General features: G+C 48.2%; 1 protein-coding gene across 1 annotated transcript; it reads left to right on the plus strand.

Annotated features, from left to right (window-relative positions):
- The first annotated feature begins 244 nt into the window (after window positions 1-244).
- Window positions 245-5,470, plus strand: LOC102902491. Its single transcript, XM_006943919.5, has 4 exons — window positions 245-605; window positions 690-750; window positions 859-1,091; window positions 1,462-5,470. Exon 4 carries the CDS (start codon window positions 1,520-1,522, stop codon window positions 3,095-3,097), a length of 1,578 nt encoding a protein of 525 aa, XP_006943981.1. The 5' UTR covers window positions 245-605; window positions 690-750; window positions 859-1,091; window positions 1,462-1,519; the 3' UTR covers window positions 3,098-5,470.
- Window positions 5,471-12,715: the final 7,245 nt, after the last annotated feature.

The following is a 12,715-nucleotide window of genomic DNA, read 5'->3' on the forward strand; positions in this document are numbered from 1 at the left end:
TCAATGCCAGGGCTTGCTTTGCTGTTTTGTGTGGTTACACTTTCTTATCAAAGGAAAACACAGGGGCTCCATTGAGCTCTGTGTGTTCGTCATAACTACAGAAAGGGAGTTTGATCCCTCCTTCATTTATTTTATTATTATTTTTTTTTGATAAAAAGGCCAACAAAAAAAGTTTGCTCGGAGAGAAAGGATATTATGTAAATAATTAGCCCATTCCAAGATTCTGTTGCACATATATATAGTGCTGTAGAGAGCTGAAGGAAAGGAGGAGAATTTGCAAGACAACGGGACAGTTTATGAATCTGAGAAACAGGCATTGTCTCTGGAGTCCTGCTTATCTAGAATTTGTGAAGAATAGGTTGGAATGAGGCCTTCAGCCCAGATCTGGATGTTCACCGTACGAAGAATCAGAAACCAGTAAAGGAGGCCTAAATGCTAATGCCATGCTGAGCTGAACAGAATCTCTTCATCCATTTATGAAGAGGCTGTGTTACCAAGTTGTGTAGACGCTCAGGGTCTCTGGCATGTGCACCAATTCTTCTACATGGGACCAAAAAGAGAAAGCTTGAGAAGAAACTCTGACAAAGTGTTTCTAGGATAGTCAGGTAAGAGTCTGCTCAGACAGGCCCCTCTGGGGGAACCTGGGCAGGCTGACTTTGTTGATGCTTTTTTCTCCTCTGATTTTATAGGCTCAGCCACTGCTTTCTCACCTATGGTTTGGTCTCCCAAGACCGTCTGAGGCATCAAAAGGTAACCATGCTGAAGTCTATACCTGACCATTAACCCATGTCTCTGTACCTCTTTCTTGGGTGCAAATGGGAATGTTCCTGCAAATATCTTCCGTTGTTGTTTCTCCAGTGTTGTCCTCTGCTTTCAAAGAAGACAGTGCTGATGTTGAAGGCTGGTGAAGACCAAAAGTTGTGTCATCCATCAGCATTTTGAGGGCATCCAGAGTTGCTGGTAGATATACCACACGAGCAGTCATAGATCTGGCCCTGCATTGATGAGCCAGCCGCCAATGAGAACAGCTGTCTGACACCTTCAACTAGTCCACAGCCTCCCCAACCTGCTGTGTTCCGAAATCGTTTCAGGTATCCCTGGGGCCTAGTGTTGCTTTCAGCCCTCAGAAATGATGCTTGATACCCTCCTTCAAGAAAGGGCTTGTTGAGGGGCGCCTGGGTGGCTCAGTCAGTTGAACGTCCTACTCTTGATTTGGCTCAGCTCATGATCTCACGGTTCGTGCGTTCGACCTCTGCATCGGGCTCTGTGCTGAGAGCATGGAGCCCGCTTGGGATTCTCTCTCTCTCCCTCTCTGTCCTTCCCTTTCCCTCGATCTCTGTCTCTCAAAAATAAATAAGTAAACATTTAAAAAAAGAAGAAGAAGAAGAAGAAGGGACTTTTTGCTAGCCTTGACTAAACTCACATTTGCCTCTTGGGTTACTTCTGCTCTCTCTGTTCCAGGATAACGCTTTACCTGACCCAGTAACAGAAGCACAGAAAAATCAGAAGGGGCAGAAACATGGAAAAAGACATTCTAACTCACATTGAGCCTCCGATGACCCAGGCATGCGACAGGGACCCGGCCACGGCGGCAGCACCTGCAAGAGCCCCGCCTGGGCTTCAGACTCCGCTTGAAGGTGCTGTGTCCGCCGCAAGTAGTGGGGTACATGTGGGACAGGAAAGCATGGAGCCAGGAGAGTACGATGAGGTGGAAAAAATGTCTGTTCTTAGTTTGGGGCTGAGCGCTGAGGCTGATGCCCCACACGCAGGTGAGGTTCCGGGTCACGCTGCGTTGCAGGGGACCAGCAGCCAGGGCAACACAGGGAAGAAAACCAGCCGGAAAAGGAGGAATAGAAAGGAAAACAAGGTTGTATATCTCCCCTGGCCTCTGACGCTACAGACCCGGGCGTCTTCTGCAGCCCCAGTTCTGGGCCAGACTTGTGTCACAGGGGCTCTGCCGATTGCTGATACTGGAGTCGGCGCGGTGTATGAAAACAGGGAGGAAGGGGAGTGGGATGACAAGGAGAAGGTACCCGTTGCCACCTGGCCTGAGAAGGCACATGCTGGCACCCCACTGCCAGCAGAAAGCGCAGCTCAGGCCTCTCTTGAGGAGGCGTCAGTGGCAGCCAATGAGGAGATAAAAGGAGACCAGACAGGCAGTCATAAAGGGAGAAATAAAAAGAACAAAAAGGTCATGGCCAGTCCTTGGCCTCTGACAGTACAGGCTTGGGTGTCATTCACAGGCCCAGGCCAGATGCAGGTGGCTACAGCAGGGGCATCGTCATTTGCTAGGGATGGTGTCAACGCGGGGCCTAAAAGCAAGGGTCAGAAGGGTGAGGCGAATAAAACGTCAGCTGGCACTCCGTACCAGAGTGCACAGGACGGTGCCCCCCGCTCGGCTGAGGGTCTGGGGCAGGCCTCGTGGGAGGGGGCATCCCCCCCTGCTGACAGCCCAGAAAATGAGAAGAGAGCCGCCTATAAAAGAAGGAATAGAAAGGAGAGAAGCGTCTCGGCTGGTCCTTGGCCTCTGACAGTACAAGCCTGGGCATCATTTGCAACAGCAGACCAGGTGCAGACTCGCCCCCAGGGCGAGCCTTCTGTTGCAAGTATGGGGGTGAATGTGGGGCCAAGGAACTGGCCCCAAACAGAGTATAGTGAGGAGGGAGCACAGGCCGCTCTTCCTTGGCCTGAGAGGGTCCAGGCTGGTGCCCTCTTCCCGGCAACAGCCCCGGGACAGGCTTTACTGCAGGGGCATCCTTCCCAAGACCTACATTCCAAGGTGAGACAAATGTGTTGGAGACCCCAAGGGAGAGAGGGGGAACTGGTTCCGAGCAATCCAGAGCAAGTTCGGGAACCCTGTCATGGGTGTAGAAGAACCGAGAGACACCTGAGGGACCAGGACTTCTGGGAATGCACGGTGATGAATTTTGCTAGGCAGGTGGATTGTTGCTATTGTGGGGAGCTCTGCTCACAACAGCGGATGGAGGCTTTGACCCTGACCAAAGCCCACACCCACATCAGCACTTCAGTGATGGGACCAGAGAGGGAGAGGGCTAAATCTCAGGCAGTCTGGATGGAGAAATGGGGAGGTTTTTGAGACGCAGAGGAGAAAAGAAAGAGACCTAAAGAGTATTTTGGGTCCTGGAAGTGCCACCGTCTATATCTGTTGGGAATGAGGTGTTTAAATGCCACTCTGAATAGGGGGTGCCTGGGTGGCTCAGTCTGTTAAACGTCCAACTCTTGATTTTGGTTCAAGTCCTGATCCCTCCGTTCATGGGATCGAGCCCCGCTTCAGGCTTTGCTTGGGATTCTCTCTCTCTCTGCCCCTCTGCTCACTCCCACTCTCTCTCTCTCTCATAAATGAATGAATGAATGAATGATGAATGAATAAATATTTAAATGCTACTTTGAGGAAAGGGAGGCTCAGTACCCAACTGGCAAATTTCCGTGTTACATGGTAACATCACCAAGTACTCTCTGCAAGGGTGATTTTTCTCCAAAAATAAGTTTTGGGTTTGTGGAGAATTGGCGCATACATGTAACACTTAAGAAAAGCAAAAATGCTTTTTTCTCTATGTTGTTTCCCCTAACATTTTCAGCATTGTTGAGAAAGGTGAGTTACCTATAGCTAATAAGCTGTATTAGAGTTTTAGAGTGCCAACCAGTGATAGAATGTGTATTGGATCCTGAGCATACCTCTCTTGACTGGAAAGCGTTCTTGTGTATATTGCATATTAGATTGTAAACTGACTTGATGATCGCATTTTGCTCTAAGACTGGCCAATTTACGCTTGCTCAGAGCACAAGCTGTAGAGCCACAATGCCTGCGATCTAAGCCCAGCTTGGGACTCACTCTTCTCTTCTGGGCCCCAGTCTATCACCTGGGGGTAATAATAGCACCTGCCTCATATATTGTGTGATTAAATGAGTTAATACATATGAAGCATGTAGACTAGTACATGGCATATAATAAGCCCTCAGACACTAACACCTATCATTGCTTTTAACTTTCAACAGTAAATGTCATGGAAGGGTCCAGCACTGTGGTACTATGTGCGTTAAAAGTTATGCAAATGGCAGTGCCTACGTGAGGCAGGAGACGATGCCTCCGTTTACAATTATGGTAACAAAGATTCTTCAAGCCAAGGGGAAAGACGCTACTCAAGGGGGAAAAGCAGGCAATAAAATGGTAGCTATCGTTCTGAGGTGCACGATCTCAACCATGTCAGGACAAGGTAGCACAATAAAGGCTGGGGGAGAATACGCTCCTGTGCTAATATCCCTTACTGCTGGATGGGGGGATCGTGCCCGGCTGATGCGTTTCTGCTTCCTAGTTCTCTTGTGTAACGTCCAAATGTCTGCGTCACCGTGGCATCAGCAGATAATCAGCATTCATCAAGGAGGGTGACAAGGACAAGGACGAGGAGCCCTCCCGCCGGTGGACTTGTTGGAAGGAGTCGCCCAACGTGGAGGGTGCTCAGGGGACGGGACCCTCCCCAGGGAGGACTCTCCAGCCTGCAGCTGCGGAAAGAGAGGTCCAGGCACCTTTGGCTGGCGCTGGACAGGACGCACACAGCTCTGCCCACCGGCGAGGAAGGGAGGGACTTCCCTTGCCTGATTTTGCTCTGATTCAGTGGTTGCTCCCACCTGCCACCTGTGTTGAAATCTTCCCTGGAAGCTTGGCTGGACAAGGAGGCTGGGCATACGCTGAGATTAAAAAGTAAACTTTTGTATTGGCCTTTCGTATGGCGTGGCTTTGGGGGCGATTTAGCTAAAATGGTGTCCTGATGCGTGCCCTGGCAACACTGAAGGGGTAGATATTCGTGGGGAGCTCTGAGGGGGTCCACGTGCCCCCTTTTATGTGTCCTGGATGCTCTAGCAGGGCCTTTGGGCACTTTTGGAGAAGCATCTTTGTGAAGGGGCAGGAGGGACTTTTCTAATATCCACTCATCCTCCTGCCCCGAGGGGTCCAGCTCCACCCTGATCTCGCTTGAAGGGGACAATTGTACCCCCTAGTTGGCTACATGCCTTGCTGTTAAACCCAAGGGCTTAACCAGAACAGGGACTGGGTATATATATGAGTCAGGGCCACATAGCCTCACTACCCCTCTGTCTAACCTCAGGGAGGGGCTCTCTGATATGAATCAAGGTTAGAATATGGGAGATGAAAGAACAGGAACAAAGGAGTCTGTGATTTCTTTCTGCCAGGTGAGTCCTCTCCTCTGCTTCTTCCACATTACTAAAGCCAGGGCAGGAGAGCTAAGCAGGGCAAGGGGACGGGCAGGGGAAAGGGAATAAGAAGTTGGTTGCCCTGTTCTTGGGCTGGCCCAAGTTTAAAGCTAGAAGAGAGGGTAAAGGGGGTCTGAGTTACCTTCACTGTCCAGCTCAGCTTACCAGGGTAAGAGAGTCAAAATGGATGTGAGGCGGAAACACCTATAATTGTGAATAAAGATTGCATTTGCCTGACATATTTCCTGTGTCACGTTAGTCTTGGCAAACTTCAAGTACAAGAGCACACAACTGACAAGAGTCTTGGTATGGTGTTGCGGAGGGAACCCAAGCATCTGAGAAGCACAGCTGGTCATGTGGCTGTCCTTTATGCTACCATGACCATGGCTGGCACCTAACAGAAAGTGGCAGCCGGGAGAAAGAGGGGTGGCCCAATCAGACCCCAGAGAACTGTTCTGTTACAAAGGCAGGGCAATGGAGTCGCTCACCATGGGATAAGCCTTTTTTTAATGTTCATTTATTTTTGAGAGGAAGGAGGGGCAGAGGGAGAGAGGGAGACACAGAGTGTGAGGCAGGTTCCAGACTCTGAGCAGTCAGCACTGAGTCTGATGCGGGGCTCGAACCCATGAGCTGTGAGATCATGACCTGAGCCCAAGTCCGATGCTCAACTGACTGAGTCACCCAGGCGCCCTGTGAGCTAAGCCTTTTAAGCTGAGCTTTCTAGGCACAGCAACTTATTTCTGCCCGTTTCCAAACCAGATACTTCTGCCTGCCTTTCTTCCCTAAGAGGACTTTGCATTTCCAGCCCTGTCTCCCACGGCTGCCTCCCGGGGGCCCCAACAGGGGCCATCCACTTCAACCAATCTGCTCATGTTAGTGCCGCCCAAATACTCTATGAACATCCCAACCTGCAGGTTTTTCTCAAATCGCCCCCTACGCCTGGCCTGCCTTTCTCTCCCGGGACACCATTCGCATCCCATTCCCGACCGCAAAGCCCCACCAGGCCTCCTCTCAGCCCAGTGATGCATTTTCGTGGCTTCATCCAGGGCTTTATTTTTTCACCTGAACCAAAGCTGATAACTCTGTTGCTTCAGGGACTCAGTGAAGTTTTGTTGTCAAAAGTATTCCTGCAGGACATATATTGTTCTAAAACTCAGGCAGCCACTTGGGGGTCACTTCCTGTATACATGAAGTAGGCTGGGTTCCCAAGGGACTATGCTTTAATCTCACAGCTAGGTAACGAAATTGCTGGATATCATTCATTTCCCATAAAATAAACGAGTTCCCAGGGGGTGGAGGTGGGGGAGCCCTGAAACACAATGCCTCTTTCATAGGATTTGCCTTAGCTAACAGTCCTGAAGTTCTCACAGTTTATACAGTCCTTAGCTCCCAAGAAGTTCATAGTGCTCCTTGATATCAAAACGTGCTGTCCTGGGACCAGGCCTGGCTGGCTCAGTTGGTAGAGCATGTGATTCTTGACCTCGGGATCGTGAGATTGAGCCCCACGTTGGGTGGAGAGATTAGTTAAATAAAATAAAGTGAAATAAAATATTTTTTAAAAAACACGCTGTCCTTAATATATGACCATGACATCATTGAACCGTTAGCAGTAGGGTGGCCTTTGAAGTTGTTTTGTCACCACGGATGAGGCTACCCTCAATCTTGAAGTCTCTTCCTTATGAACAAGGGCAGCCATTTCCCAGCCAGGGTCCGGCCTTGGAAGGGAGCCTAGCTAACTGATGCGCTAAGTCCCCTACCCTGTCCGCGAGCTCTAACCACCTCAGCTGAAGAACAGCCCTGAGAGACAGAAGAACCCAGAAGAACAGAAGAGTTCTGAAGAACTCAGAGTCCCAGAAGACTGAAGAACCTCCGTTTCACCCGTGAAACAAAACTAACAATAGTACCTGTCTCTTAAGATCGTTGTAAGGATTAAAAGAGAGAATACATGTCAAGTGTGTGGAGTAATGCCTGGCATGTATTGAAGTATTCATCTTGGCTACGACGATTGCTCATCTCCAGGGAAGAAACCCAGAGCGTAAGTATTCTGCCGTGCAGGATTTGGTTTGCCCTATAACCTGGTGCCAAGCACTTCCCCATCTGCATTTGGTTATCAGACTACACTCCTTGGCAGTCAGGCAATGCCCATCCCCCCACCCCACCTATCCTGACATTACCCAAGGGCTTTTGGGGGATCAGACCCTGCCATGGGTGCTGCAAAGAGACATCAAAAAAATATTTTCTCTTCCTTCAATGAGCTCAACAGCTACCTTGGGAAATGGGCCCAAAGGAAGGCACAGTGAGCACAGTCCAAACCCACTGGGCCTATGCACAGGCAGGCCCAGTCCCAGAACGTGTTTTTAACCCAAAGATAAGAAAGCCACAATAAAAGGCCAGGGGGTTATCTTAGATATTTCTGTTTTTTTAAAAAATGAGGGGTTTGGTTTGTTAACCACATCTGTTATTTACCCAAAATTATGCTAGATACTGTGAGAATACCCCTACGCTTATTTATCCACCTATCTACCTACCTACCTACCTATTTCTCATTTCAGCAGGGGGCTGGGCCCTTGAAGAGGTTCCTATCCAGCAAAAGTCTTCAAACAATTTTTAAAAATTTATTTATTTATTTATTTATTTATTTATTTATTTATTTATTTTGAGAGAGAACATGCATGCGCTGTCACACACACGAGAGTGGGAGAGGGGCAGAGAGAGAGGGAGGGAGAGAGAGAGAGAGAGAGAGAGAGAGAATCCAAGCAGGTGCTATGCTGTCACCTGAGACAAGGCTCAATCCCACAAACTGTGAGATCATGACCTGAGCCGAAATCAAGAGTCAGACGCTCAACCGACTGAGCCACCCAGGTGCCCCTTCAAACAATTTTTTTTAATGTAACCAAAGGACAAAACATCGTATGACTCCACTTATATGAGACACCTAGAACAGTTAAATTTATAGAAACAGAAAGTAAAATCATGGCTACCAGACACTGGGAAAGGGGCATGGAGAGTTATTGTTTAATGGATACAGAATTTAAATTTGGGATAATGTAAAAGTTCTAGAACTACACAGTGGCAACAGTTGTACAACAACATGAATGTACTTACTGCTACAGAACTCTACACCTAAAAATGGCTAATATGGTACATTTTATGACAGGGAATGCAAGGCTACAAAGACAAACAAAAAAAACCTTACACGCTAATTTCCACAACTGTGCTGAAATTCATTTCTGGCCATAAGGAATTTGGAAGAAGAAAAGCTCAAGGAAGGGTAGAGCAGCTCCAGAAAGTGTTACAGAAGAGCCAAGATATGAGCCAGACTTAGATGAAAGGGTACAATTTGGAAAAGCAATGAAGAGAGAATTGCTGGAGCAGAGGTACCCAGAAACAGCAATGAGTCCTAACAGTGAGCACAGTAGCCCCACAGAGAAAGGCCTATGAGCTTAAGAGAGCAGTTGTGGGGGGGGGGGGGTGTGGTGCCTGGGTGGCTCAGTCAGTTAAGTGTCCGACTTCAGCTCGGGTCATGATCTCGCAGCTCATGGGTTTGAGCCCCGCACCGGGCTCCCTGCTGTCAGTGCAGAGTGCACCTCTCTCCTCCCCTCCCTCCCTCTCTCTCCCCCCTCACCTCTGTCTCTCAAAAAAAAAAATTAAAAAATGTAAAAAAAGAGAGAGCAGTAGGAACCATGGCTGCTGGAGTAGGGTGGGGGCCTGACCACAGAAGGACTTGAACAGCAGGCAGACATTTCAGCTGGAAGCCTTGGGCACTAGAGATTCATTATAGTATTATACAGCTTCATTTTGTACTTCCGAAATCTGAGCAACGTTTGCAGTCTAGTTACTTATAATAAGCCTGGTTTCAGAAATATACTATAATTATGTAAGATGTCACCATTGAGGGGAATCTGGAGGATGCGTACAAGGGACCTTCTGGCCCTATTTCTCAAACGTCTTGGGAGTCTGTAATTATTTCAAAACCAAAGCTTAGAAAATGAATACTTTAAAGATCGATCTGTCATGTGTGTGCATGATGGAGACAGGATGAAAGGAGACCAAATGGAGACAGGATGAGAAGTTGTTCTGAGCATGTATCTCTTCACCTAAACATGGTTCACTCAGAAAAGAGGTTGGCCCTGGGTAAACGAAACTCTCATTCATGTGGTTCAGTCAAGGAGAAAAACCTGAATTTATTGCACCTGAGAGCCAAATGCTATGTTTTGCTGGATGAAGATGTTTGGTCTTGTAAGTTTGGAGTTAAGAGTGATTTGGGGGGTTCCTGGGTGGCTCGGTTGGTTAAGCGTCCGACTTCAGCTCAGGTCATGATCTCGTGGTTTGTGAGTTCGAGCCCTGCATTGGTCTCTACGCTGACAGCTCAGGGCCTGGAGCCTGCTTCAGATTCTGTGTGTGTGTCTCTCTCTGTCCCTCCCCTGCTCGCTCTCTGTCTCTCTGTCTCTCTTAAAAACAAATAAACATTTTTAAAAAAGTGATTTTCTAGTCAGTCATCTAGAAGTGAGTCAGGCTGTCACACGGTGAACAGCAACCTGTTTATAAAAAGGCTATGGGGGTCCCCAGCTGGATTAGTCGGTAGAGCGTGTGACTCTTGATTTCAGGGTTGTAAGTTAGGACCTCACACTGGGTGTAGAGATTACTTAAAAAAAAAAAAAGACTATGAATGATTCAGATGTTGGACCACCAAACTGGAGCTTGTTCTCTAGGAAAACACAATGGAAATACCTCTAAACACCTGTAGCCCACAGAGAAGGTACTGGGCTTCATATATTCTTCTGCAGCAAGTGAGTGGGCATCTGGCTGTACAACATGTCCATTGAGTGACAGTGACTCCAAAGACCATCAGCCAAACATTATCTGCTTGCCCAACCAAGCCCGCTTGGTATCTAAAATCTACAAAAGAAAAAGCTGGTCAGCATTTGAAGAGGAAGAAGAAATGACTACCTCAAGATATGTCACTTTGGCATATCTTTACCTAAGAATCTTATGTGCATGCCGGGTGTGAGAAGTAAGGGAGATGATACATTTTCAGAGATACCAAATAAAAGTTGTGCTGTCTAGTTAACAGTAGGTTTACAACCTATTGGAAATATATATGAACCCTCCCCCCATAATGGAGTCCCAAACCCTTGGACACTTCACTTCCTGGTTCTTCTTCCCCTCTTCGTTTCACGGGCTTATTCTCCCGGGATTTGCAAGCAACATGTGCAAAAGAAGAAAGGAGGGACCGAAAGTTTCTGCATCACTTCAGGGAATGTACATTTGTTCCAATCAGACTACTTTTTGCCTTACATGGGTATAGGCGACTTCCGGGTAAGGCTGTAACCTCTGTGGTACTCAGCCATTGAGGAATCAGGGGAGGGACTTCATGCTAGGAAATAAATTGCCTGTTATAACTGCCATGAGTGTGCCTGTCCATCAGACACCTGCTCTTGCAAGAACGTTGATTAAAGCCTCACTTCACTGTGCTCCAAGTCTCCATGTCCCTCCTTTGATTGGGTCAGTGGACTTATTTCTCCCACCAGGGCAAACTCCGTTTTGAAACATCCCCTCTTGCCTTCCTGTGAGTGGCCTTCCTCCCCTTGGTATCCCCAGACCTCTACCCCTTTCCTCAGCTCAGGATGTTATAGGGCTCCCATACACACACAATTAAATTTGGTTTTCTCCAGTTAATCCATCTTAAGTCAATTTCATTATTAGACCAGTCAAACAACCTAGAAGGGAAGGAGGGGACATTTCTCTGCCCCTCCACATTTCTTTTCAGAAAGCGGATGTTGGTTGGGTGGGCAGGAGGTGAAGAGACAGGAGCTGGAGGGCATCCTTCTAGATCCTCTCTATTGATAGGTGGCTAGCCCATCCTCCCAGCTGACTGGGACCTTGGAGGAGCCACTGGGAGTAAATCCCACCAGCTGGCTTCAGCTGGCCGCCTGGATGCAAAGCAAAAGTGGAGTGGGAAGGTGACCAAAAGGAACTAGTAGCTCTTTTCCCCATTTCATCCTCCATTTGCCCTTTTCTGCAGTCTATGCCCTGTATCCCATTCGGTGTGTTGCTTCAGCATTTCTTTCTTGGGGATGGGGCTCCTACTGCCACTTGAATTTGTTTTCCATCTTGCACAGCAGCTGGCTTCCTTAAGTCTTCTGAGGTAGCTCAATTTTCTTGATTGTTTCAGTTTGGGCTACAGAATTGAACCAGCCAGTCGTGAATACACAGAGGATTTATCACTTAATAGCTGAACCGCTTGGGTCATTAAGGAGTGGGACAGAAACAGCGCAGGGATTGTTAACCTTGCAGAAAATGTAACATGGAGATGGGAGACAGCTGTTTGCTTCCTGTTGTACTTTTTAAGGCTCTCCTCTGTGAAAGGACAGCTTGTGTTTTGCCTTTGTGGCCTTGGGGGTCGGAAGCGTAGTTTGGGGCTTCCGCATGGCAGGGTGAAGGGAAAACAGACGGGACAGTTTGGGACTTCTGGGAGCAAGCTGTGTACTTTGGGCTTTGCATATGCCTTCAGACTGCTTCCTGCAAGGCCTGTTCTGGAGGTATTTGCATGATTTCCTGGGCAGGTATTTGCATTGACCTGGGTAGGTAGCTCAGTTCTGATCCTTCCCTCTGCTCCTGTATGGCTCCAGGGAGAGGATGGAATGAGTCTGCCAAAGGGACTCAAAAGCTGAATGTCTTCCTTCATCATGCCCAAAACTCCATTGTTGGGACACCTGGGTGGCTCAGTTGGTTAAGTGCCTGACTCTTGGTTTCAGCTCAGGTCATGATCTCATGATTCATGGGTTCGAGCCCTGCATTGGGCTCTGCGCTGGCAGTGCAGAGCCTGCTTGGGATTCTCTGTCTCCCTCTCTCTCTGCCTCTTCCCTACTCACACTGTCTCTGTGTCTCTCAAAATAAATAAATGAACGTAAAAAAAAAAAAAACTCCAGGGGCTCCTGGGTGGCTCAGTCGGTTAAGCGTCTGACTTAGGCTCAGGTCATGATCTCGCGGTTTGTGGGTTCAAGCCCCGCGTCAGGCTCTGTGCTGACAGCTCGGAGCCTGGAGCCTGCTTTGGATTCTGTGTCTCCTTCTACCTCTGCCCCTCCCCTGCTTGTGCTCTGTCTCTCTCTATCAAAAATAAATAAATGTAGGGGCGCCTGGGTGGCGCAGTCGGTTAAGCGTCCGACTTCAGCCAGGTCACGATCTCGCGGTCCGTGAATTCGAGCCCCGCGTCAGGCTCTGGGCTGATGGCTCGGAGCCTGGAGCCTGTTTCCGATTCTGTGTCTCCCTCTCTCTCTGCCCCTCCCCCGTTCATGCTCTGTCTCTCTCTGTCCCAAAAATAAATAAACGTTCAAAAAAATAAATAAATAAATAAATAAATAAATAAATAAATAAATGTAAATTAAAAAAAAATTAAAAAAAAAACTCCATTATACCCATTCCAGTGGTGACTGATGAGGATCCTTGACCTTGACCTCTAATCAGTGTTCCTGCAGAGCAGAAC

The sequence above is a fragment of the Felis catus genome, chromosome X (genome assembly GCF_018350175.1).
Source record: "Felis catus isolate Fca126 chromosome X, F.catus_Fca126_mat1.0, whole genome shotgun sequence".
Taxonomy (NCBI): Eukaryota; Metazoa; Chordata; class Mammalia; order Carnivora; family Felidae; genus Felis; species Felis catus.